A 27,740-nucleotide genomic window follows, 5' to 3' on the forward strand; every position below is an offset into this window, starting at 1 on the left:
TGTGGTATTTCTACTGAATTTGGCACCAGTGTTATGAAAGACTTGGTGAAGGTGGCATTGTGGGTCCTGCTGGAGTCCAAGATGTCCATAAATCTACAAAGGCCTTCACAACAATGAAGCAGTAGCATTTATTTATTTATTTATTCATTCATTCATTCATTTACGTATGTATGTATGTATAGTTGTCCTGGGCTGGCTTTTCCACAACACAGGAATCCAGAGCTCAAGGCCCTAGGTGATGCCATCAGTGTCACCTATGCAGAGTATTCAAAAGAAGAGAATCTGAGAGAGCGCCTCAGAGGCCTTGATCCTGACTGTCTGTGGAGAGCTTACCCTAAACTGATGAGCTACTGACCATTAGCGTTGAGGGTTGTCAGGCTCTTCTGGGTCATAGTCACTCTATAGAGCAAAAGTGTAGTATCTGGTCATTCTGCATCCCAAGGACTATACGATACAGCTGCTCTGAGGTCATGTCTGGTTGACTGTGAACAAAGGATTCATAGTGGCTGGGATTCCCAAAAGATCATTCTACCTACATTTTTCCTTGGAAAAAAGAAGGCTTGCGAGGTGGATGTCTAATCACTCAAAGTGTTGTCCCAGAATAGCTGCCGAGGTCATAGGACTGAATCGGTATTTCTTCCCAAGGTGGTTCTTTGCAGTGGATATTGTCCATTGGTGGACTGAGGGACAGTATCATGTCACTTGTAGGTGACATAAATGAAATAGCAGCAAGGCTTTTCTGTATGTATTGTGCTAAACTGGTGGTGATGTTTGGGTCAGTAGTGTGCTGCCATGATTTCTATGAGGCTGATGAAAGGACAGCGTGGTGATTCCTCAATGGGCCTTCACATAAAGCAAAAGTCTGAGGAAGGGGCATTTCCTTCAGAAAACTTGTGAATGAGTGCAAAGCATGGGCGTTTTGGGCTGCAGGCTGGAGTGAGCTAGCTGAACTGCATGTAATGGAAATAGGGGGAGCATCAGCACCAACTTTCTGATCTGTTTACCTGTTCCTGCTACACCAAATTCTTTGTTAATGTATGTGTGGCTTTTAATTGTTTCTGAGTACTTTTATTCTGTATTCTGCAACAAATGGAGCCCATTGTACTGAGCAATCAATGTAGAGTAGAAGTTGAGTGTGGAAGTAGCTGTGAGAGTTGATCATGTGGCTATAGCTACTTTGCTCAGTGTAACACAAAGCAGATCATATCCCAGCTTGGAAAGAATATAACTTTACTTCCAGCGTAGACAAGACCAGATGTTTTATTTTTTTTCCCCAGTTAACTTTGTGAATAATTACATGCAGCTGAATTCAGAATGGTGGTTTCTGTATATTTAATGCAGCATTTTGCTTCAAGCATTTTTATGTAATCATCTGTAGTATGTATGTTTTTATATGTATTTGTATATTTAAAACATATATACATGCTATATAATTTATTTTTTAATACATTTGCAGAGTTGCTGATCCTTTACAGCCAATTATACCTCAGACCTTCTGGGAAGATTAATAGAGTCTTGGTAGCTAGGATAATTCATACACTTATGAGGGGGTACTGCTTCCAGACCGATGGGTTGAGTTCTGATATGTTTATCTTCTTTTCGAAAGCAATGCAGTGTGCAAGGTATGTTGCAAGTGCTCCTTTTGTATGCTAATACCTACTTCTAAAGAATTAACTCATTTTAAGTATTTGGGATTAGAATTGAGTAATAGCAGGTAATACTACTTTAGACATATTTTGTTCTGTCTTTGAACACCAGTTTAATAAATTCTTTAAAATATTAATAACTTCTGCATTTGTTAGGCCAATGATATTCTGAATATAGTTTCTTGCTAGTATTTACATTTAAACAATTCCTGTGAAAAGACATAGATTATTTCTTCTGGAAGTTTGACTGTTGGGTTTATGTTGCAGGCAGGAGAAGAATACTGCAGGCCTGGATCATATTATTGGGGCAATGAATGTCTTCTGCAGCAAGTTTGCTGTCAACTGTCGTATACGGATTTGTAAAATAGGAGAAGAAATTTTGCCTACAGTGCTTTATATATGGACTCAGTATAGACCAAAAGATTCCCTGAAGGAATCAATAATTGAATTATTTCGTCTCCAAGTTCGTATTCATCATCCAAAAGGTGCAAAAACTCAAGGAAAAGGTATAATAAAAAGCTCCCTGTTTTTTTTTTTTTCATCACTGTATGTGATGGTTCAAATTATTGTAACAACTTACTGAATTTTGATACTGAGATTTGGGAACATTAATGGGAGTGATGTTTACTTGTCAGTAGTTTTATGCAAGAGGTTAATATGGAGTGAAATGGAAATGAGTTTTCAAATTACTCTAAGAGGATGTTAATTGTATTAAGTCCTGTGACGGTTGGTTATTTTATTTTTTTTTGTTATCAAAAGGTGACTTCAAAGTACTGAATCAAAACACAAATCTTTGGGGAAGGGAAATAACAGTTTAGAATGAGTTTAGATTGGTACATGTATTCATATCTTATCAGGTTTTATTTAAGCCCAGAGATTACTGCTATGGTCTAAGCCTGATTTACTGTATAAAACCGGTCAGAGAACATCACTCAGTAGTTGTGTTTGTCTATTTCAGTTATAGTATCATTTTTTTAAAAGTTGTGAGGGTTTTTTTTGGTTGGTGTTTTTACTTTGTCTACAAATGGCAGTTTATAATTAGTCTGAATTTATCTATTGCATTTCATTGTAGTCTTTCCAGTTAGATAAAGAATTGTTTATTAGAAACATTGTTCCTACCCTAATTACTTCTATATGGTGATTAAATTCTCTCATAACTTTTTTCACTTTTTCACTTTAGTCATTCTTTATTATAAGACTAGTTTTACAGGCTTGCATTTGTTAAGCTTTGTATGCTTTACTCTGATTGTGGCTGTATTTTGCATTGTCTAGGTAGGTTTACATATTATATCAAGTGGGTGGTGCATGTTATCTTTTAGTTGTTTTTTGCACTTATAGGTGCATATGACTCAACAAAATGGCAGAGTATCTTACATAACCTATATGATCTGCTGGTGAATGAAATAAATCTCATCAGTAGTAGAGGAAAGTATTCTTCAGGCTCACGTAATATTGCTGTAAAGGAAAACTTGATCGAGTTAATGGCTGATATTTGTCATCAGGTAACATTTTTATTTGAATATAAAGTTGACCTTGTATTTACTATGTGGTATGTTTTGTTTTTTGAATATGGCTTTAGCATTTCCTTAAAATCATGCACTGAAGTATTAGTACCTTTTTTCTGTATTCTGTTGTGTTTAGCTGTTAATTTTTGTGCAGTTTAGAAATGTGTGAACTCCTAACTTATACTATGTTTCACTAGTGTTGCTTATTAGAATATAAACAGAGGTTGTGTTATAGTAAAGAATAATAATAATTCTGATTGACTCTTAAGAGACTTTATGCACAGCAAAAAATGGAACAGTTTAGTTTGACATTTCAGTTTTCCTGTGAATACTACTTTTTTCTATTTGTGTACTTGCTGATTTCTCTTTATAAAAGACTTTTACAGAGGATACCAAAGTTCTGGAAATTACCCAGTCGCATGCTGTTTCACAAAGAGAGTTCAGGGATGAAACAATACCAGGCAAGCGCAGGAGGATTGAACTAAGTTGGGAGGTAATTCGAGACAACCTGCAAAGATCCCAGAAGGATTTTGATGTCATACCTTGGTAATAACATCTTTACATGAAACAAATATTACTGCAGACATCTTTTTACATTTAGGCGTACTTCTGAATATGTTGTGCTTTCAAAATAGGTGTCTGCACGTGGTGTAATTATATATCTAAGCACTAAGCTTAGATTCTCACAGCGTTTGGAAAGTAATGAGCAGTGGTTTTGGCACTCTTGCTTTAAAAGCTTTGTATCTGTGGTTTCCTAAGAAGTAACAAATGAGGTCTGGTAAACTGTGTTGTAGTGTATAAGGTAATACTGACTGATTTTTTTACCTGTCTTTTGTGCTAGATATTACTAGTCTTTATGCGTGTTGTGTGTGTGATCCAGTTCATGAGTATTACAGAATCACAGAATGGTCAGGGTTGGAAGGGACTTCTGGAGATCATCTAGTCCAACCCCCTGCTAAAGCAGGTTCTCCTAGGGCAGGTTGTACGGAGTCACATCCAGGTGGGTTTTGAACGTCTCCAGAGAAGGAGACTGCACAGCCTCTGTCTGGCCAACCTATTCCAGTGCTCCATCACCCTCAAAGTAAAGCAGCTCTTCCTCATATTCAGAAGGAACTTCTTGTGTTGCAGTTTGTGCCTGTTGCCCCTTGTCCTGTCACTTGGCAATACAGAAAAGCACCTTGCCCCATCCTCTTGATGCTCACCCTTAAGATATTTATGCATTGATAAGATCCCTCTCATTCTTCTCTTCCCCAGGCTAACCAGGCCCAGCTCTCTCAGCCTTTCCCCATAAGGGAGATGCTCCAGTCCCCTCATCAGCTTTGTAGCCCTCTGCTGGGCCCTCTCCAGTCCAGTAGAATTAGGAAATTAATGCGAGATTTACTGCTGTCTTAAGCTGGTTGTGTCATAGGACAACAGCCATTAACAGTTTGGCCATTTTGAACTAGTTCACACAGTTTACTATAATACTTGACCTGGAAACTGTGCCACATCCAACCTAGCCTTGAATGCTGCCAGGGATGGGGCAGCCACAATTTCTTTGGGCAACCTGTGCCAGTGCCTCACCACCCTCACAGTAAAGAATTTCTGCCTAATGTATCATCTAAATCTACTCTCTTTCTGTTTAAAGCCATTCCCCTTGTCCTATCACTACATGCCCTTATAAAAAGTCCCTCTCCAGCTTTCCTGTAGGTCCCTTTAGGTACTAGAAGGCAGCTGTAAGGTCTCCCAGAGCCTCCTCTTCTCCAGGCTGAACAACCCCAACTCTCTCAGCCTGTCTTCACAGGAGAGCTGTTCCAGCCCTTTGATCATCCTTGTGGCCCTTCTCTGGACCTGCTCCAACAGGTCCTATGTCTTTTTTAAGTTGGGAGCCCCAGAGCTGCATGCATTACTTCAGGTGGGGTCTCAGGAGAGTAGAGGGGGAGAATCACCTTCCTCAACCTGCTGGTCATGCTTCTTTTGATGCAGCCCAGGATTACACTGGATGTTTTTTGCTTTTACTGTTCTCTCTGTCTTCCTGACTTTTCTTGGAAACTGCTGTGCAAGATACCAGAACAGTGTAGCTGCTTGTGAACTGAGTCCTGAGCTGAGGCAGCAAGTTTGTGTGTGTGTGTGTGTGTGTGTGTGTGTTTATCACTTGCAGTATTGAGGCAAAGTGGCTGTTTAGGATCCTGTTGAGAAGTTAATATGCCATTCTGTGCGGAGGTAGCATCTCCAAGAAACACTGCAAGTACTGTTATTTACTAATTTGAGTAGAGTTGCACTCATTGCTATGAGCAAAACCCTTCCAACTTACCATACTTAGCTTAACATCTTGTTCATTAGATAAATTTTATTTGTCTTATCTGCAAAGACATTGCTGTAATGTTTCCTGCTCATGCAACTTCGCCCTTGAGGTCACTCCATCGGTCAGAGTGTATAACAGGCTAGCCCAGAAGAAGGAGAAAAATAATTTTTTTGCTTGAAATTTTCTTCCCTTGTGGTCAGGAATCAGTGAAGTCAGCTTGTAAATTAGTGATAATAAAGCTAGATGACCAGACCTCACAAGTGAACCCAGCAGAAATACTGAATCTTTAACCTTTGATAGTAAACAAATAGCTTAATACTGGAAGTAGAAATGTGAAATGACAATCAGAGAACACTTTGTTCATTTACCTATGAAAATGCAGATTTATGTATGTTTGGTATTAATTGCTTCACTTTGTGTTTTCAAGGTTACAGATTACAGCTCAGTTAATATCAAAGTATCCCATGAGTCTTCCAAACAGTGAGCTACCTCCCTTACTTAATGTACTTCACCAGTTACTGCCTCAGCAACGCCGAGGAGAAAGGACCCCGTACGTGCTGAAGTGCCTTACAGAGATAGCTTTGTGTCAAAACCAGAAAACTGATTTGAAGAGCACCCACAAGCTGGAGCTCCAGAGAACCTGGGCAAAGATTTGGTCTCTTACCATTCGTAGTGTAAGTTTCCAGCAAATTGAAGCAGAGAGCTTTGGGCTACTTGGAGCTATGATTCGAGGAAACCTTGTTGTAACAGATAAAGAACTGTGGAAGATATTTTCAGGACCTGCATGCAAGCCTTCAAGGTAAAATGAGAAGCAAGGATAATATTTTTTGTCTGATTCCCATTGCTCTTTACTGTGCAGCCAAACCCACTGTATTATTAAAAATACTGTTATTGTTGTTGCGGCTGTATTTGTAGTTAAAAGCTGCCCACATTCGTGTTTCAAGCATTTGAAATGGACATAATTACCTAAGTCTGAAAGCAGAGGCAGAAGAGGCAAGCATCTTCAAATTTAAAATTGACTAACAGTGTAAAATGGAATAAAAATTAAAATCTGACTGAAAGAGATGTTGATTTTTTTGAAGTTAAGAAGTATGTTTCCTTCTAGGTTTTGATTCTGAAGTAAGTATTCTGAAACAGTCTTTAAAATAGACTGGGAAAGTCTGTAATAGCCCAAATGTGGCTTTTTGGAAATGCAGATTCTAATAGAGGAGTTTTCTAGTATGTGTGCTTATTAACTTGCTTATGTCCTTGATGCTCCCTGAGCCTGCAGAAATACTGACTTTGCTTTAGAGTGCTGAACAACAAATACCACATTGTTTCTCACAAATGCCCTGTGTTCAATTTTTGTTACAGTTCTGCTGTATGTTGTTTATCATTAGTGATGTCTGCCTATTCGGTGCCAGGAAATTTGGACATAGGAATGGAACAGAATAATTGTGAAAGAAATCTGGATTCTGTGTTAAAGGAGGCAATAATGAAATGGGTACTGTCCTGCTATTTGGAGGAGGAAATGGAAGAATGTGTGGAGTTGCCTCCAGTGCTCTGCAGGTAAAGTCTTTGTGGCATAATTTTATATGTAAGTTCACCCTTTAACATGTGAAATTGCACAGGGGAAAGTGGATTTGCAGAATTGTGTTATGTTAATGCTTTGGTAGAGTTTATAGGGTTTTTAAGTTTACTGTAATTTAGTTATCTGTTCATAAGCATAGCAGATACATGAACTGTGTGTTAGAAATCTTAAGTGAAAACTTAAGCTTCTTTGAAGATAGACTGTTAATCAGGTTGATGTTTGGGTGTGCTTCAGGAATCCTAAGAGCTTGTCTGATTCCAAGAAAATACAAAACAATTCTTTTTTTACAGCAATTTTCCTCATCTTGTGGTACAAAAAATTCTTGTGAGTCTTACAATGAAGAACTGTAGAGCTGCCATGATTTTTTTCCAAAATGATGCTGAATGGTATGTTTTAAAATCAATTATTACAGATACTTAAGCTTTTATTTGTCATTTTAGCAAGCAGAGATAATGAAATGCGTAATTCCTCAAGCTCTTTTGCATCTTTCTGTAGATCTTTCGGATCCCATAAAAATAATAATGCTTTTGCAAATTGTTAAAGATGCTTTAAGCAGATGTTAAAATAGTCTCTTGCTGACAGAGTCAAAACTTCAGGTCATGAACAAAATGCTTGTTAAGGAGTATGTGTATCATCTCTGTTCAGCAATACAGCTAAATGTTTGACTCTTTATCCATAAGTACATTAGGTAATTTTAATTCATTACAGTTCTATTTTTTTAATAATTTGTAACTTTATACAAATACGTATTCGTGCTTTTCAACGTTACCTTCTGTCCTAAAGGAACCATATATCTTAAGAGTTTTCTTGAAGATAGATACTAGGTAGAAGGTTGGCTAGATGCTTACTGTCCATATGTCCTTGTGCCACTCCACCTGTATTTGTGGTTCCAGCCACGTTACTCGAATCTGTTGGAGACACTCTGTGCATACTCTTGCGTCTTTCACTGATGCATGTATTGAAGCTCTTGGACTATATCCAGTTTCCTCTTAATGAAACTGAAATGTGGATCACTTGTTCTGATGGAAGATAAGACTTCCCTACTAGAAGTTAAAAATACTGGTTTCAGGGATTTTGTGAATTTCTGCTACAATTGTGTAAAGTGGGTTGAGGTCAGCCGTCTTAACGCAATACAGATGCGGCCATACAAACTACCGTAGAGCATATGATCTGTGTGCAGGCTTTCCTTGGAGTTTCTTCAGACAGAGCTAAAATGGTAGTATCCATTCCAGTGAAAGTCATGCCAGAAATTAAAAGATCGGGAAGGGTTTGGAAGCACAGAAAGATAAAATATTTTATTTTGCTTCTGTTTATTTGTTGTATTTAAATAATAGTTTTAAAGACTTAGAAGTCATATACTGGCTACTCAAGTAAAAATGATGTCTCTTCTTCAAGTGTGCAACACTTGCAAGGGAAAGAAGACGACACTTTCTCTGATGTTGAAGAACTGTACCTGCAGACAACATTTGATGAAATGGATATTTTCATTAACTTCACAGTAAATGTCGCAGATAAAAGTGTGACTACTTCAAGACTTGCCATCAACCAAAATCTTAAGGAAACACTGGAGCACTGTCTTTTAGCAATGTCAGAAAAGCTTTTAAACAGCTATATTTCTAAGGTAAGTTAGAGATTACTGTTACAGCCTTACATTTGTCCTCCCAAACAATGTTTTTTTCAAGGCAAAGCATATAGATTTTCATTCCTTTTGCCACTAAAAATGAATCACAAGCATTTTTAAAACTATATTCAATAATATGAAAGAGAAAGATCTGTATTTCTTTATGCAACTGGCAAAATATTCGTAGTTCTCTAAAGTATGTGGGAATGTGTAGAAGCTGCACAGAAGCAGAAGTGTGTGCAATTTTGCCACGTAAACCACTGTTACCCTGCTTTTTGTGAGTTGGTTTCATCTTCTGTGCCCCTGTAATGCTTTAAGGTCTTGCCGTTTTTCAAGCCAAGACAGCCTGAGACATAGAGATCTCAAATTGTTAGGTTTTATAAAAAGAGGCAGCTGTGTAAAGGAGTAATTGTAAAGAAAGCTGCAAATACGGGCTGTATTCACAAGAGCACAGCCAGTGCTCAAGGGAACTGATTACCTCCCTCTACTTGGTGCCTGCAGACGGCATCTGAAATACTGTATCCTGTTTGGGGCCTCCCGGTACAAGACAGGTATTTAGTGCATTCAGTGGAAGCCACTCAAAAATGTGAGGGCTCCAGCACCTGGCCTGTGAGGAGACAGGGGAAACCAGGCTTGTTCAGCCTGGAGCGGAGATGACTTCGGGGGGACCTAACAGGCTTTGGAAAAGCCTGCCAGTGCCTGTAGGTTTGCCTAGAAGACAGAGCCATGCTCTTCACAGTGGTGTATTGCAGGAAGATGAGAGACAGCAGGCAGAGTCAAGAGGAAATCACACTGGATCCAAGAAGAATTTTATCTATGTGAGGACAGTCAGGCAGTGGCACAGCACAGGTTGCCCTACCTGAGAGGTTGTAGGCAATCCTTGGAGGTTTTCAGGCCCTGATTGGATAAGCCTTGACCTCAGAGTTGGCCCTGCTGTGAGCAGGAGGTTGGACCAGAGACCTGCCAAGATCCCTTCCAGCCTGAATAATCTTGTGATCCTGTTTGTACCTTTCACTTGTTGAAACACCACAGAATCTCTCCTTTGGAGATAAATCTTGATTTGTAGAGGAAGAGCCACCAGATAATGGTAGAAGGTTTGTGAAAACAAAACCAGCAGGTTTTTTAAACTGTCAGTTCCTTTGACAGGCTAGCTTTGGTTTTAATATAGTGGTGTGCCTTTCTTGCAATTCACTGCTAAGGTGTAATATTTGGTGAGCCAGAAGAGGCAGTACCAAAGTTTGAAACAAAGTACTGGCAACTGGGTGTTATAAAACTTATCCCTGGGTTTGCATCTGTTAAAATGGCATGTATGCACAAGTTTTCCCATCTTTTTTTATAGATACCTGCTTTTCAGGAATGTGATAGCAATCCTTTTTGGTCTTCCTTCCTGAGAAAGTAAGACAATTAATTATTTGTCTGCTTTTTTTCTTCCTTTGATCCAAATAATTTGGACAGGTAAAAAGTGATCTCTGACGTGCTCCTGCAGTAAGTACGCATGAATTTACAACTGTCTGTGCCATTTGTTGACACAATAGCTGCTAAGGAGCAACTTACTAATTTATTAAGCTCAGAAGAGACAGCAGTAGGGATGTGATATAGTCCTGACTAGCTCACACTGTCTCTTTGTCCTGGACGGAGGTAAAATAAATAAACAGAGCACTTGGGAAAAGCTGGAAGGATTGCTATGATGGAATCTAAAGAGAGGGAGAATTTAAAATTTTGTGAAGGAGGGAAATGTGAGGGCCATGGAACATACCAGGAATTTTATAACATGGAGTGCCAAAAGGACTTGTTAGGGAGCTGAGGCAACTGCAGTGCAAAACATTAGGATGCAGATCTTTGTTAATTCTGGTGAAACCTGTATATGAAAGTGTTTTTAAAAGACTCTAAAGAATTCTGTATTTTGATGGAAGAGTTTAATGATAAACCACTGGTATTTATACTGTGTATTTGATATAGTCAAAGGTTGTTGCTGCAGAACACCTTGTCCAATGTGTCGGTCTCTTGATTGGTGTTCTTGGTTGCTATTGCTACACTGGTATATTTAAAGAAGAGGATGCCTGTAAATCAGAGTTGTTCCAGAATGCTAAGGTAAGCAGCAATGCATTTGGGAGCTATTAAAAATAAAATAAGTCATTAAATACAAAATAATTAAAAAAAATTATTCATGTTGACACGTTTTCAGAGCATTAATATTTACTGTGATTTCTGCTTAAAATAAGGCTGTTGGGAGAGGTTTAAATGTGTTACTGCTGCTGACAGAGAAAAGTCCTTGAAATTCTGTCAGTACACCAATGCATCAGTTTTGCAGTGGAGAGAATTCTAAATATTGCTACATTTGAATCACACCTTAAAAAAAATAGTGATGGGTGTGTGGACAAAGGACTACTTAGAGGATAACAAGTCCATTTCAATCCTTTCATGCAGAAATTTGTTAAGATCATTTGATGGTTTAAACCAGTATGAAGACAGCTACTACTACTACTACTATTATTTGTTATTGTTATTATTGTTATTACTACTACTGCTGCTGCTACTATCTGGGGTGGTTTCTTACTTAAATATGGAAACCCAAAACTTAAAAAATTATGGAGAGAGGCTGTATTTTTCTTTTGCGATGAAAGTATCTGTTTCAGTCAGGTCTAGGCCATCTTTTTATCACCTCTGGAGCAGAATGAGTGAAACAAAAATCAAAGAAAAAAAAAGTCCAAACTTGTTAATGCACACTTTAAGTATCAAAGCTGTATCAATGAGAATGTGTGAATGAGTATGAATGAGAATCATGTCCTTTTGTCTCTGTGTGTGCTGTGTATGTGCCAATGCATAAAGGAATTTAACTGAGGCATTGTAACTTGCATTTTTACTAGTCTCTCATTCATTATGCCGGAGAAAGCATTTCTCAGTCAAAAAACAAGCTAAATGAAGAGGCCCAGATCAACTCCTTGAGGACTTTGATAATGCAGTGTACAAAATGTTTATGCAATTGTACCAAGGTAAAATTTATAAAGGAATTTTTATATATTTCTTCATTAATGAGATCACAAAGTTGAATATCATATATATGGTACCTGAAAAAAACGAATTAACCTCTCTGTACATCTTGCTTTCTTACAGAACAGTGCTAATAAGATGCTGTCTAATATATTCCTGCGTTTGTTAACATCAAAATTTATTAATGATCTTGTAGATATTTGCAAAAATCTGGTAAGTATGTTCTATCTGTTTCTAGATGCTGCAGCGCTCCTCTACCAAAGGATTGTTTTTACAGTATAATAATTTGGAGGCACACCAAATGAGATACTTATTACTGAAAAAATAAATCAAAAGACATTGAACTTTGTAAAGAATTCCTAACTGGAAACATTTTTATTTGGCATTTGAATGCAGGTGTAGGGAAAAAATGAGAGCCAATGGGTAACATTTGATCAAGGTTAGCATGCCAGCTCACATAAAAAATTCGAGGGTTTTGGAATTTTTGTAATACTGTATTAGAGTAAAAGTATATACAGATTTTATACCACAGAAAGTATTTCTGTAACACATAACACTTAACTTTAGTGCACTTGTAAAATTTTTAAAGCTTTTTCTCTTGTAGTTTGATGGGCTTATGTACCTTAAAACACTTTAAAGTTGTTGATTATATGGGTATTAAATCTTCTAGCTGTAAATGACTGTCACTGAGAAAAGTCATAGAGTGCCACATCACTGTGTTTAGCCCAACTCTTAAAACTTCTCTTTTTGGCACATTGTCCTGTAGTCAGGTCAAAGGAGGCAAAATCCTTTATTTTTTCAGGTGAGAAGCAAGAGTCTTACCTTCTGTTGACTTGTAATCTGGTAGGGAAAGCAGTAATTAGTGTGCCCTCAAAAAGGTCATATGCCTTCCTTTCATTTCTTTGTAACTATGAAGTATAGCGAGAAGTTTGTGAGTCTTGTAGACTGAGTTGTTTTTCAAATACAATCTAAAACACAGAGGCTAGCATCTGTCTTAGGAAGCTTGTATCCTAAAGAGAGTATTTCAAATCAACAGTTCATGTGTGTAGAAGGCTGGTTTATCACAAAGGAATGGAATTCATCAATTCAATGTAGCCCTTGCCGTCTTCACCTGTTCTAGTTCGCTGGGAAACTGTAGTGTCTTTCCTTGTGTTATGCCTGTGGTGTTTCTCCTGTCCTTAAAAACCAACTTGAAAAGGATGTGGTGGTTTCTTTTAGATGACGTTTACTGGAAAACCAAGTGTACTGCGACAAGTGGGTGTAATGGGGAATGATCCTGAGGAGAGTATAATGGAAGTAGATAACCAGGTATCTGATGATCTATTTGATGACCATTCAGTGACTGATGTCAGTGACACAAATGAATCTGGTGAGATGCAAAACGTAGCAGGTAAGTCTTCTTTGTGCCCAAAACTACTTGCAATAGCTTGTTTTCATAGATTGCTCTTTGCTTGAAAGACAGATACAAAATTGTGCTGCTTTATTAGTATTTGAAGCGGGTAATGGTTGAACCAGGTATTTTCTAAACAGTAGTAATTCTTTTGTACCTCATTAGTGTTTTACAGATGTTACTGAAGTGTTCTAGCTTATTTGAAAGGATAAATTTGTTTTTTATTTTATAAATAGTAAAATGCAAGCAGAAAAGCTAGCTAACTTGTTCAAACTCAGTCAGAAGGTTTGGCAAAGAAGGTACTAGAAAAAGTGTCTGTAGCATACCCGTCTCTATCCTTTGGCCATGCTTGCTTTTCTTAAAAGTAGTCCTATTTAATTTTTCTCCTTTTCCTAATCAGTAATTCTTGACACAGTCAGCTTTCTTATGTCTCTGGACCTGGACAGGAACATGAATCTGTCTGTTTATTCCTATTAGCAGCTACAAGCACTGATGTTCTCTTTTGTTTTAAATTCTTTCTTAAAATTGTGTGTATCTTCGTTTTTAACCAGGACTGTGTCTTATGTTTATTGTTGAATGAAAAGGATATTTATGCCACAAACAGCAGGTGGTCTGTTTTCCCCATCATGTTGAATAAGTGTCTTAAAATAAATAATTCTAATAAAGTTTGCAGTCGCAGAAAGTTACAGGGGTTCTAAATGTGACAGGAAAAGGGCATTTGTAACTATTTTGTTTAGGTTGTAATTGAAATTTCAGTAAGGATATTAATATAGTAGTACTGGTCATCATTTCAGTTTCTGGAAGTTTTGAATATAGTTTAAAATATATAGCTTAAAATATATTCTTAAGTTATAGTTAACAACACAAAAGAACACAGATGCAGATGGTTCTGCTGAATTCACTGATACCTTGATGGACAAATCAGCCATATGTATGGGCACATAAAATGAAAAGCCTTTGTTTCTGAGAGGGCTGTTGTAGACGTGGGAAGCACACTCAAGAAGCTGTTACTGATGCAGTAAGTGCTCAATAACAAATAAAGGTTGCTAGTACTCTTACCTGTTCTAAGAACCTAAACTAGTTTTGTAAAGACCTAAAATATTAATAACTTTTCTATTGTCCTTGGAGAAGGATTTCTCACATGAAGATCTTATTTTCAGGTGCTTTGAGCCCGTTAGCTGAAGAACAGTTGACAAAGCAGGATTTACTTCTCCTTGAAATTCTGAGGTTCCTTTGTATTTGTGTAACTACAGTCCAAATTCAGACAGTGAGCTTCCGAGCCTCTGATGTGCGGAGGAAGCTGTTAATGCTTGCTGATGGCAGTGTCTTTGATAGTGCTAAGCCATTGCATCTGCATGTGGTGAGTGTGAGCTTTTATTACAGCAGACCCACCTCTGTATTTATGCTGGTTTTAAATGTGTATATTCTTGTCTTTTGTCATTGGTCCCCTGAGAAGACATTAAAATGGCTACTTCTAGTGTTTTGAAATGTGCTGTGGTTGGGGTAACAGCAGTTAGAATTTGTAAGCCAGAAACTGAAGAGTTGAGAAGTGTAAGCATCTTGCCTTTATCATTAATTATTTGCTAAATAGCTAGAATTAGTCTCTAGTACAATAGGATCTGTGTTTACTTTAAAAAGGACATGGCTTTAACTGCCCAAACTAAAAATGTCATGAGCTGTATTACTGTGTGATAGTCTTTGCATGAAAAGATGGTCAGTGTAACATGCAGGAGCTAACAATAGGTATCCTTGCTGCATGATTTCATGTAAGAGTTACTGAAAATGTTTTATAGTTTGTAATTTTCTTAGTATTATTTTCTATTGTTCTTTTTTTTTTCTTATTTCCCAGTACTTGATCCTGCTGAAAGAGCTCCCTGTTGAAGAACACCTCTTGCCTGAAGATGATGTTCTTATGCTTCTTAGACCTCTTTCGTAAGAGCGAAACTACTCAGCATGTGTTAGAGCTATTTTAGTTCAACAGCTAGAGGATTTGGGGGCTGTTCAGTGTTTCAAGATATTTTTCCTTGCTTTCTTTACAGTGCTGTATGTTCTTTGTACCGTCGAGATCAAGAAGTTTGCAAAGTAATTCTAAATAATTTGCTTCCTATAGCAGTAGGGCTGACCCAGTTCAACACACATGCTGAAGAGACAGGGGATGCCCAAGGACAATTTTTGACAGTTGTTGGAGCCTTTTGGTATGTTTTATCTATTTAATGCGGAAGTCTGTTTGGCATAAAGTTTTTAACTTTGCTGTCAGTCTGAAAACTGTAGTGTTGTTGTGTGTCTTGCTGTTGGTATCCTGTGATATCTTTATCCAGCATTTAACTTTCCAGATTTTCTGTCATGTTGTATTTGTAGCAAAGAATCATATCATCCTTAATACAGTATTAGGACAATAAATGCTACATTGTTGTACATTAACAAAGTCTGATTGTACTCCAGATTGCATCAGTAATTATAAAAAGTGATAACTTCAACAACCAAAAATAAGCATTGCTTACAACTGTAGATTATCAATTCTCCAAAACATGCCTACTGAGCACAAAAGAATGAACCGTGAGCAGCAGAAACTAACTTGTTAGACTTCTTCTCAAAATTGCTGGCAACCTTTTCGTTTATTCAAATCTTCCTTATTTTAGGCATTTAGCTCAAGGAGGGAAATGCACAGCACCAGTAAGAGTGGCCCTTTTAAACTGCATGAAAGCCATGCTTGAGGTAATGCCAGATTTTCTGACATTCATTAGCGTGTTAAGTATATACTTAAAGTGTACTTAAAAACAGTATCTGAAGATCTTTTGCTTTCATCAGTGTATATTCCATTGTAGGTCTTCAGTATATTTTAAACCACAATATTAATTTTTTTCAGGCTGATCCTCACTGCAAGTGGGCAATACTTAATGTAATAAATGAAGATCTACCTGTGAATGATGCTTTCCCACGTTTTCTTGCAGATAGTCACCATCAAGTTCGTATGCTTGCTGCAAAGTCAATTGCCAGGTGATAATGTAGATCTTCTTTCCATTTGTAAGAATAATGCTTAACTGGGTGTTACTTCTGCTACTGTACAGCTGCTTCTTTCAGTACTTCTGGGGCTTTAATCTTAACAGAAGATAAAAACCTACCAAGTTACTTTGGTTAAGGTGTTCAGACTTTGTCTACATTTTAAGTATTCTGTGATGAGAGAGATATCTGTATCTATATATAGAGAGATAAGCAATATATATTAAAAACCCCTATATGTGATAGCAAATTTTGCACTAAATTTATTATGCAAAACTTGAATAGGAAATAGTTGTTTACCCTCTAGAAATAGGTTAGGTATAATGTGTAGCATAAGAACTTTTTCAATGGATCTTGTGTTTTGAATACTGTGTATAGTTCTTTCTCTGTGCATCAAAAAGATGTAATTGAAGTGGAATAGGAGTAGAGGAGGGGTGTTCAAAAGTGTGAAACAATTTACACACAGCTAGTGGTTGCATAAACTGGAGCCCTTCAGCATAAAAAGTGTTGAATTGCAGGAGGTATAACATAACTCTAGAAAACCTCGTGTGGAACTAAGTGATGATTGGCAGTCTTTTCTTTTTTAAAGACTAGGCAACATCAGGTGAAGCTAACAGGTTCAAAATTCTAAGAAAATAGGGTTTGCTTTTTCATAGAACATTCAGTTATCTTGAGCGTTACCCTACTATCTTCAACTGTCTGGATGTTTTCAGGGGTTCAAGAAGCAACAAATTCGTGGAAGAGGAAATCATTGAAGGATACTAAGTACAGTCACCACTTCTAACTCATGATCTGCCTAGGTCACCAGTAGTCAATTGTTAGATTCAAAGAATTATTATGCATACAAGGCAAGCATATGGTGATCTTAGGTGTCTGCTAATAGTCGCTTAGAAGTAGCTAGAGTAACATTTGGTCCAATCCACTGTGGTGCTCCCATTTTTATTACAAAGAGCAAAGTGGGTTGGGCCTTTATCTACAAAAAATAAATTCTTTGAGAAACTCTTATTTCATATACTTTGTTCAAGAAATGTATTCCCAAAATGATTTCCAGATATAATTATGCAAATAGTGATATTTTTAGGACAACAACAAAGACTGAGTATCTCATTAAAATTAAGATGCTTATGGCACTAGAATATTTCCGTCCTTCACCCTTTATAGGACATGGTATATCTTCCCTATATCATGGTGGATGGTAAGAATGGCTTTTTGTCCGTTCTTCTGGATTCATTTTAGCGATTGATTTGGGTCGTCATGTTGTAACATTTTTCTTAGCAAGTAAGATTCGTCCTGATGGGGTTAGGTAGCAAATTTTGATAAGGTGTGTAGTCCAGTTGTAACTATTGATAGGTTGTAACAGGGGCTGAGTAGTTAAAAGTCGCATCCCATAATTTTGGTAAAATTACAAATACAAATATTAGGGTGATAATGTAACTTCACAGCGGTATTGTCTGCAAGTGTAAAATCACAAAGGGTTCTCATACAGACACATCCATTCCCAGCATATATAAGCACAATTTCAGGGATTTCATCAGAGTGTATTTCAAAATGACAGAGATTTTGTTCAGTGTCAAGACAAATGTCTTTGGCCTTAATGGTATTACTTTCACAAATAAACCCTTGTTGTTCCCATACAACAGATGCATTAACATCAACAGTTTTGGGGGGGTGACATGAACTACCACAAGAGGAAAGAAAGACTGCTGTACAAGAAAATTAAGAAGAAAATAATGACATTCAGAAAAAACAGAATCTTATTTGATATGCACAATATGCAGTAATTCTGTACCTTAAATGTTATGCTAATAATTATTGTTCTTTTTTTTTGAAGTTTGTTTCAAGATGTGAAACAGAGAGATTCTTCTGGAATGTCAGAACCTCTTCCCTTAAAGCTCCAGCAAAAGGCTTTTGAGAATGTGTATCTCAGAGTTCAGGAAGGAATGAGAAATCTGGTACCAACATCTAGTCATCGTTTTGCCTAGTTTTCATCTTATGACTAAGATGTCTTTTAAAATGATCGTGTTTAGTTTTCAGAGAACATTAATTCTTCTGGGCTTCTGATAATATGCGGTGATGAAACAAGGTGATAGTCAGAAACATCCTTACACATCCAGTCACTGTTTTGTCCACATTAGAAGTTTGTAAACTTTTTCACTGTAGTTCCAGACCACTCTTCTATATCATACTTGTTGTTGTGGGTTTCCATACTGTGATACCTAAGAATCAAAGAAAAATGGAGCCTCAGTATTCTAGACAACATATAAATAGTGAATAAGAGGCAATGTAATTTCAGATTATGTGTTTATTTAAATTTCAGCAAGATCAGGTTTCCAGTGGTATTAGAGCAGTGGTTTTCACAAAACCAAAATTTGCTTAAAAAATAACTATTCAGAAGAAACTTCAAGTGAAGGAAAAGTTTTACTTCAGTGCAGTGACTGGAAGTGCAATGATGTATATTGCCATGGAACTTCTTTAACTTAATTTTTCTGTCAGTGTCTTTCACTTTTCCTCCTTTCTTGCTACCACATGAAGTCATCTACACCATCTACATTTTCCACTTTTTTTCTGTCATGCTGTCATCTGTCGGCATGTCATCTGTTTTCTCTCTGTTCCCTCTCCCTGCAGTCTTGTGGCTTGGGTTTGCTGCTGAGGCCTCATCTCTGTCGTCTTATTGCATCTCTCTGTACTGTCACCTCCAGCTCTTTGTTGTCTTGTCTCATTTCTCTGTTGCCTTGGCTTCCTGTTCTGTCACGGCAGCCTGCTGTTGTCTGTTAGCTTCTGACCTTTCATTGCAGTTTCTTGCTACTTTTATCCAAGATTCATCACTTGTCAATGCCATGCTTTAATAGGGGAAGAACTGCATTTGAATTACATGACAGTTCTTTCTTATATGTGTCAGGGAGGAGCAAAAAGCAGGCTTGTCAATGCTTCCATCATTTCTCTTTTAAGTGTATTGCCTTTTTTTAAACTGCTGATACTATAACATGAACCTGTGGTGTATGAGGTATTGCCGTGTGTGCTGGCATGCTGGAGGCAGTAAGGAGTGAGCAGACAGCTGGAAGAAGTAATTTTTAAGCAACCAAAGCAAAATTTTCAGCAGTATTTATGACAGTGCCCTTAATTTTAATTATTTATGCTCATTTATTAGTTAGCAGATTGCTTTAACAGAATATTTGTATGAGGAGTTCATTATTTCTTACTGAAGGTCAACGGTGATGCAAGTCCTGAAGATCTTTTGGACAGACAGTGTAATGGAAAAGCAGTTCTGCTGACGCTTATAACCATGGTTCTGTGTTGCAGTCCTGTCTGTGAAAAGCAAGCTTTGTTTGCCATTTGCCAGTCTGTGAAAGAGAATGGCTTAGAACCTCAGCTTGTGAAAAAGGCAAGTATAAAATTCCATTTTATATTTAGGTTATAAATTAGAGTTAGGTTAAAATTGGAACAGTACAAAAGGCTTTTGTCATTATTGAAATTTGTTAAATTTTGTAAAAGTGTGACTAATGTGTGTGGCACTTTGATACCTGAATGAATTTGTATTTATATTTAACAACTTCCCTAGAAATAATGACATCATAAAAGGCAGTTTTAATGGTAAATCTTGTATGTTAAAAGCACAGATTTGAAATACAAATAAATTTTTGACATTAAAGATTGCAGATCTCAATTAAAAAACCCTTTCTACTCAGAGGAAATAATGAGAGTTTTCCAATGTGGAAAATATGTAAACTAAGTAGTGGAGGATGGTATGTATCTTGTAGACTTTTATGTTGAAGTTCACAAGGGTGTACTGAAATAATTGCTGTTAATACTGCAGCCTTGAATGCCAGTCATTTTTTTAGTGTGCAGGTTCTCTCCTTTTTATCTGTTCTAATTGTTGCCTCTTTTTTTTACACAGTCTCCATCCAGCAAAATGTGTATTGGCTGTCCTTTCTTTGCTTACCCCTCGTATGGGGTAGTTTTAGTTCCTTGACTGCAGTCTTTCGAGATAATGGCAATTAAAAAATTGCTTATGCTAAATAGGAGCTGAGTTATATGAATATTGTTTAAAAGGCTGAGGGGTGGGGACATGGAGGTGTAGTACTGTCACTTTGCCATAGTATCATGTAATCTGCATGCTATTTCTACATCTTATTTCATGTACAGGTTTTGAAAAAAGTGTCTGATGTTTTTGGCTATAAAAGTATAGAAGATTTCATGACATCACATTTAGACTATTTGGTGATGGAGTGGCTGAAAATAAAGGACAGTGGATATAGCCTGTCTGCTTTTCCTTATGTTCTTTTGAACTATACTAGCCTTGAGGAATTCTATGGGTAAGTTTGCTGTATGAAAGCAGTTTATTTAGGTTTATTTACAGTTATGACACAGGTTTTCAAATTTCTAAATGTAGTTATGCATCAGGATTTTGTTGTAAGATAATATATTGACAGCTTGTAAAAATGTGTTCCAGGTATCTTGTCTGTTACATTTATGATGGTGAGATGTTTTTGTATACAGTAGCTAAAAAATAATTGCAGGTTTAGTTAAACAGTAGAGGAGTGATATTTGGTATATTATGCTTGAGATTTTTTAAAAAATCCAATTCAAGGACATTCTGGAAATGTATTTACTATGTGTAGGTCTTGTTACAAAGTTTTGGTTCCACACCTGGTGATAAGAAGTCAATTTGAAGATGTGAAATCACTTGCCAACAAGATTGAAAAAGACTGGAGGCAGGTTCTAGCAGACTGTTTTCCAAAGATACTTGTGAATATCCTCCCATATTTTGCTTATCAAAGCCATGGAAAGGGTGAAGTAGCAGAGCAAAGAGATGCGGCTTCTGAAGTCTATGACATGCTTAAGGATGAAAACTGCTTAGGAAAACAGGTATCGGTTTTAAATCTGTAAATTGAGTTCTATGGCATTTAACAGACCTGGAAGAAACTTTTATATACTCTGTAAAAATGTAAATAGTTTAAGTTTATAGATACAAAATAATTATTTTAATAAAGCCAAACAAGCTAAATTTTTATCCTAAGGTTTTCAGGTAGCTATTCAATAGAAACTTTCAGGCAGACAGTTGACTTGAGCTATAGTTTTTTTCAGAATGTAATAAAAAATTTTTTTACCATTCATTATACAGCCTGAGTTCCCTGTCATATGTCTAAGTCAGTCATGTTTTCCTCAGTGTTTTGTTAATGCTTTATGAGGAGCCATCTTCTCCAAAAGGCAGTCTGTATTCAGAACTAGTAGTAAAATTAAACAATTTTTTTTTTCTAGGTACTGAGGAAAGTAGGTTGTTCTACTGTGACTGCCATAGATAAAACTTAACCAGGCTTAATGTCTGAATGAATTGTATGTCACGGATAACTGAACAAAGAGAGAATCCAGACAGGAAGAAATGGGTTTTCTCATAAGGAAAAGAAATGCTGAATTACTTATGTAAAATATTTTTTTCTTATTAAAACACTATTTCTCTTCTTCTAGCAAATTGACAATCTATCTCATAATAACTTACCAGAGATTGTGGTTGAACTGTTGATGACCTTACATGAACCATCTGATACCATGGTAGAAGAAGAAGCTCATCTAAATAAATATATAAGGTACGTATTTGTAGATATTCTTAATGTTGAGTGTGTTTGTGTAACATTGTGCATTAAAACATACTCCTCAGGCATAAGAAGAGGTGGCCTTGAAATTGAAAATCCAAGGATTTTATTGTCATTAGTAATGATGTATCATAGGCGTGCTTTCTCACAGTTATTCCCCAGTATCAGTAAGGAGAACCTCTATAATACTTCAGTGAATGAAAGAATGAATGGGTGGGCAAGAGCATGTGTGTTGGTGAGCTGTACTATGGCAATGCCAATTGGAATTAGTTCACATTTGGATGGACTGAGTAAAATTGGTCAGGTTTTAATGTCTAAATTAAAGTGATTGTTTTAAAGATCTTTAAATATTTAGAAGTCATTGAGAAGTGAATTGCACCGTTTCTTAGCAGTTCTTGTAGTGGCAGCTCTTGCCTTTGGTAAGGGGATTGCTTAAGCAATGCCAAATGAACAAATTCCTAACTAATAGAAATATTCTAGCCCCATAAATATCTTAATTTTTATGAGATTTTCAGTCTTTGTTGTTGTCCTAAAAAAAATACTGTTTGCATAATTAGATCTGGAAATAATCTTCCAGATTTTTGTGCTTAGACACGGACTATTTGGAAAAACATTACACTTTCCAAAGTTATTGAAGAAGGTATTTTTATTGTAGAAATACAAAGTTGAAAGAAACCAAAGCATTTTTATGAAAAACTGCCAAAAGTTAAATGGCTGAGGATTTCAGAACTTGAAAGAAATTTGTTTCAGCAAGTTTATTAACAAATTGTGGTGTCTGCTTGTAATGAAGGCTTTTCTTTCTAAGAAAGGAATGGTAAGAATAAGAGTGATGAAACTTAGATTTTGCTGTTTTGTTACTATCATGATACATTTCTTTTCTTTTTGAGGTCACAGAAAAGTTGGCTACCCTTTTTTTATAATCGGAAGAGTCATGATTACTTTTATCTCAACCAAGTTTTCTCCACAATTACAAAATGCAGAAGCTTTACCCATGGCTTGCAATTAGGTTTTCCTGTGTGTTAGTTGAGACAAACGTGTGTGTTTTTAGCAATATGGTCTTTCAAAAAATAATAAAAGAATGTTATGTAAGTACAACTTAGAGAACTGCCATAGAGGGACAACAGACAGTTAAAAATAAGATTAACGTCATGCCACTGGATGATTTTGCTCCTTCTTACTTACTGAAAGGAGAAGAGATTTCCTAGGAGTTATGTGTTTATTCAGTGAGATTAATTTTAGTTAATACAGGGGGGTTGATTTTGGGAGGAAAAAACCCGATCTCTTTTTTTATTCATTTAGAGAACTGGATCCTGCTCCTAATCCTCCTTATTTTCCTTCTTATGTGATTAAGGCAACATTGGACTATATTAGCAACTGTCATAAAAGCAAATTAAAAAGTATTGTAGCAGTTCTTTCTAAAAGCCCTGTAAGTATGTAATGATGATTTTATTTTTCTGTAGAATTTAACATTTACATTTCTTTTATGGGTACGTTTTGGTTTAATTGGACATTTTTGTCATGTATATATGAGGAAAAAATACAACCTTAGAAACCTTTCTGTTCTTTTGTTTGCCTGCTGAAATTGAAGAAGTCCTAAGTTATGGACACAGTAACCTTGCAAAAATTACATGTTTGAACTATTACATGCAAGTAACATGTATGAAATAAGATAAGTAGAAAGGATTATTTTAAAGGTTGGGGGAATTTGTGTGTACCAGACAGAATTTAGATGCAATTTATTTCTTTGGCATATGTCTAAAGAACATTCTGAAATAATCACTTTTGGACAATTTTATCTAAATACTCTCTACAGTTAAGATACCAAAGTTTGCTTCCCTTACTGACAGTGTGGAATTTTATATTCTGTGATACTTTTAGACATTTTGTTTTCAGTTGTTAAAGGCAAATAAGAAAGCATATAAAAATACGCAGCCCTTGCAATAAATCATAAACATACTGCTATCTTGTAGCATTGTTTCTTAGAAACTTACCTTTTCAAAGGTTATGCTACTTTATTGCATATATTGTCAACAACTTACTTTGCCTATCCATAAACAATTGAAAAATAAGAGAAAAACTTCCTTCTGGATGATGTTTGTCTAAATCTTTTGAGTGTAAAAGTTAATATTGCCAGCCTGTGGAATAAATTCCTTAAAATGTAATACAACCTGCCTAGAACTTTAAGATAGTAACTTTTTTTTTTGAAGTTTACAGTTCTAACAGTTACAATCTGTATTGATACATTATATTAAATAATGCCTTTTGTATGTATGAACATTGTGTTTGAAAGGATATAGCTTGAAGCGCTGATATTTTAATGGCTTTTATTTGATGTTTCTCCTGTTGGTGAAAACTGCCACAAATGTTTGCTTTCCTGAAAAATGTATGTAACCTTTCTCATGTGGGTGGGAAAAAAAAAAGAAAATTAGGAGGTATGTGGCTTGTAATCCTGCTTGGAGAATTGGTTTCTGTGTAGGTCTTTTGTTTATTTAAAGTAGTAAAAATACTAAAGTTTTTTTTTTTGTCTATGTCCTTTGAAAACAAAAATATATGTCTATCACTTAAGTTTTTTCTTGATATAAAGTATATCTGTATTGGCATTATAAATTTTGGGTTTACTCATAGTTTATTCATTTTTAGGATTCATTCCAGAAAATCCTTCTAGCCCTTTGTAAGCATGCATCAGGTACAAACAACATTTACAAGAAACACAGAGTTCTTATAATTTATCACTTGTTTGTTGGTCTGTTACTTAAAGAGATAAAAGATGGTTTAGGAGGAGCATGGGCTTTTGTCCTCCGAGATGTGATTTACACCCTGATTCACCACATCAATAGAAGGTAAAGATGGCAATTATCTCTTCATCTTTCTGTCTGTGCTTCCTTGTTCTTGTAACCTTACATTTCAGTATCACTAGATGTTAATTCATTTGTAGAAAGAATTGAAATTTGCTGAAAGAAAAAAGTAAATAGCCTTTCTTTGATAATTTCAGAATTTAAATTTAGAACGCTTACTGAAATGTGGAATGTTTTGAGCTGTCCCTTGTATTTAAATGTGTTCTTGTATTCTGCTATACTGCAGAATTTTCTCTATATAATAGGCTATCAAATTGTAGAAATAAGAAATTTTGGGAGATTTTGATGCCAGAAAGGGTGTTTAGGAATTTAAGGATATGAGAGAAAAATTGAAATTGTGGAGTTAAGTGCAAATTAAGTACATGTCTAATAAAATGTATTTATTGAGTTAATAGAGAGTATTAATGTTCACATTCTCAACAATAAGGGGCTTAGAAAAATGAGTGAGAATCGGTACATGTCATTTTAGCTGTCTTCCGTTTGAAAATCTGGTACTTCATCGGGCTTAGGATTTAAATAGAGATTCTTGTCTTTCAATAAAGTCTAGAGATACATTCTTACCTGAGGTTTAGCTTTGGGTTTCCAAGACAGTTATTCACCTAAATGTCACTGAGTTTACATGCAAGTTGACAGCTTTCCTTGTTGAAAGTATTTAATACCCTGAAATATCGGAGAGGCGTGGATTTTATGGTAAATACTGTTACTATGAGACTTATTATTGTGATCAACACTGAACTGGGGCAGGGGCAGCTGATGCACTGGAGAGCGATACTGCCGTTCAGAGGGACCTCATCTAGTTGTAGGCGGGAGACAAACAGGTACCTTGTGAAGATGAACAAATCCTGAGTCTTTCACTTTGGCTGGAATAACCCCATGCATGAGTACAGGCTTGGGAGCCGACTGGCTAGAAAGCAGCTTTGTAGAGGAGGACCCAGGAGTTTTGGAGGACAGCTGGGTGAGTCAGTAGTGTGCATTTCATCACTGAAGGCTGACTCTACTGAAGTGTGCTGTCAAGAATGTAGCCAGCAAGTTGAGGGAAGTAGTCATTCCCCTCCAAGCTGCAGTAAGACCACTGTGTCCAGTGTGGGGCCGCTCCAGACAGGACATGAGAGATAATGACAAACTGGGATGGTTTGAGTGGAAGACCTCCAAAGGGTAAGAGGAGTTGATCTGTTTTCTGTTCTCCAGTTTCTGGAGGGGCAGATAGCTTGTTGAGACAGTAGAGCAAGATTGTTCCTAGAAGTCCACAGTGAAAGGACAAGAGGTAGCACCTGCCAAGTTGCAACATGGGAAATTCTGGTGAGACATAAAGGAGAATAGTTTTGCAGTGAGAGCAGTCAAATACTGGAGCAGGTTGCTCAGGGAGGCTATTGATTCTCCATCCAAGGAATGTGTCATAATTCAGCTCTAGAAAACCCTGATAATCTGATCTGACTTTGAAGCTGACCTTGCTGCAGGCAGGACGTTGGACTAGATAATCCTTAGGTGTCCTTTGTAACCTGAATCTTTTTTATTATTATTTAAGGCTGTGTGTGAGAGAGGAGCATTCAGAGAGCGTGTTTTCCATGGATGTTGAGAGCATGTTCTGTTTCCATCAACATTGTTCTGTCAAATAATAATCCTTTGATAATCTAAATAATAAGCCTTTTTGGATTGGGTTTGGATTTTTTTTCCATTTTGGAATATATTTTTCTTTAAGTTTTTTAGTCAGTTTTTTAAAGTTATGTATGTGTTTTAGTTTTCCTGTCTCCTGAGCTAAATCCTTCAAGCGGATTGAGTCGATAAATTTTAAAGTCTAGAATCAGTTCCTTCAATGAAGTTTATTTCTATTTCCCCTTTTCCTGTTTCCTGTTGTATAATAGGTTAATACTTGAGACAATGACAATTTGTATTTCTTTAATTTCACTTTTTTGTTTCCTGTGACAGACCTGTTGTTATCAGAGATATATCTATGCGCAGCTTTTCACTCTGTTGTGATCTTCTTCATCATGTTTGCCACACAGCAGTTACGTGTTGCAATGATGCTCTAGAGAGCCACCTTCATGTTATTGTAGGAACTCTAATACCTCTTGCCATGGACCAATCTGAGATTCAGGAACAAGTAGGTGGTTTTGAGTTGCTGCTTATTCCTTACCTGTTAGCTTTTTAGTTCATGTTCACTGTCATTAAAGCTAAATTTGTACTTGTGTTCAGTTTTAATTCCTTTTTTCTATGCTTTGTAGATTTATATAAAAACACATTATTTGGGATTTAACACTGTATCTTTACTTTTTTTTTAAATAAAAGCGTCTTTACTTTTGATACTTCTGTTTTGACAAATATGTCATTCTGTATTCAATTCCTATGGCTTTGATCAGTGATTTAGATGTATTTGTATCATAATTGCTGAGATTACTGTATCATTTACTTTGTAATTGTCTATTTACATTGTCTATAAAAAAAAATCAGATTTCTCAAAGAGATTTAACGCTGTTGTAATGTCGTTTACCTCTGCTTTGAATTTGTGCACCTTCTTTAGCCAAATCTGAAAGAGGTTTAAAGTGTTCAGGGTAAGTTTCAGAAAAATCATTGCCTTAGTAGAGTAGAAACACCAAATCAGTGGTACCACTAAGGAAAAAGACAGAGAAAACATAGGCATTGTTAAACTGCTGGTAATGGCAAGCTAATTGGTACAAGCACATCAAGTAGCCAAGCAGTTACCTACAAAGCTCTGTGGATGATTTCACAGGAAATATGATGAAGACCTTTGGAAGAGGAAGGTATCTAGAGGACAAAGAGGAAATAACGTACAAAGATCAGATTTTGGTAGTTCAGCTATTTGTTTAAGAAATTATCATAAAAAATAAATGCAGCCCATAGGCCTTAAAAGGTAAACGAAGCACTTTGTTGCGTGACAAGCCTTGTTTTTCTTCTGGTGATGAATGTGTGCATTCTGCTGGGGGTGGAAATAAGATTCAGAGTCTTGCAATTAGTAGCTGAAAGTGGGAAGATTATGCCTGTTACACTGCAGTCCTTATCGTTGCCTCCTGGCTTAATCTGATCCCATGGTACCATATGCGCCTTTGTGGTTGCAGTGTAGACCTACATTGTTCTCCTCTTGTACTTCCAGTTCAGCTGGAGGACTATGCTGAAGCAGCTGAAAATAACCTGGCATTTGTTTTTCCCAGTTTAATGACCATGATCCTGTTTATAGTGTGTCTGTACAAACAATTGTACATGCACAACTGCAAAGGCAACATGTCAGGGTATCCCTGGGCAAAAATTCCTCTATACTGGAACTAATACCA

General features: G+C 36.5%; 1 protein-coding gene across 1 annotated transcript in view; it reads left to right on the plus strand.

The window, feature by feature from the left end:
* The window catches only part of ATM (ATM serine/threonine kinase), a 77,824-nt gene that overhangs the window by 8,865 nt on the left and 41,219 nt on the right, over positions 1 to 27,740 (plus strand). The window contains exons 6-30 of the mRNA XM_080377209.1: positions 1,457 to 1,622; positions 1,914 to 2,152; positions 2,985 to 3,148; positions 3,528 to 3,697; positions 5,863 to 6,234; positions 6,789 to 6,983; positions 7,296 to 7,391; positions 8,401 to 8,626; positions 10,586 to 10,717; positions 11,494 to 11,619; positions 11,741 to 11,830; positions 12,836 to 13,007; positions 14,168 to 14,367; positions 14,857 to 14,939; positions 15,047 to 15,202; positions 15,647 to 15,722; positions 15,874 to 16,004; positions 17,839 to 17,959; positions 19,213 to 19,389; positions 20,151 to 20,320; positions 20,627 to 20,873; positions 21,474 to 21,592; positions 22,898 to 23,024; positions 24,239 to 24,438; positions 26,380 to 26,554. Of these exons, the coding sequence (XP_080233335.1) occupies positions 1,457 to 1,622; positions 1,914 to 2,152; positions 2,985 to 3,148; positions 3,528 to 3,697; positions 5,863 to 6,234; positions 6,789 to 6,983; positions 7,296 to 7,391; positions 8,401 to 8,626; positions 10,586 to 10,717; positions 11,494 to 11,619; positions 11,741 to 11,830; positions 12,836 to 13,007; positions 14,168 to 14,367; positions 14,857 to 14,939; positions 15,047 to 15,202; positions 15,647 to 15,722; positions 15,874 to 16,004; positions 17,839 to 17,959; positions 19,213 to 19,389; positions 20,151 to 20,320; positions 20,627 to 20,873; positions 21,474 to 21,592; positions 22,898 to 23,024; positions 24,239 to 24,438; positions 26,380 to 26,554 (4,130 nt within the window). The remainder of the gene's footprint in view (positions 1 to 1,456; positions 1,623 to 1,913; positions 2,153 to 2,984; positions 3,149 to 3,527; positions 3,698 to 5,862; positions 6,235 to 6,788; positions 6,984 to 7,295; positions 7,392 to 8,400; positions 8,627 to 10,585; positions 10,718 to 11,493; positions 11,620 to 11,740; positions 11,831 to 12,835; positions 13,008 to 14,167; positions 14,368 to 14,856; positions 14,940 to 15,046; positions 15,203 to 15,646; positions 15,723 to 15,873; positions 16,005 to 17,838; positions 17,960 to 19,212; positions 19,390 to 20,150; positions 20,321 to 20,626; positions 20,874 to 21,473; positions 21,593 to 22,897; positions 23,025 to 24,238; positions 24,439 to 26,379; positions 26,555 to 27,740) is intronic.

The sequence above is a fragment of the Falco punctatus genome (assembly GCF_963210335.1).
Source record: "Falco punctatus genome assembly, chromosome: 2".
In the NCBI taxonomy this organism is placed as follows: Eukaryota; Metazoa; Chordata; class Aves; order Falconiformes; family Falconidae; genus Falco; species Falco punctatus.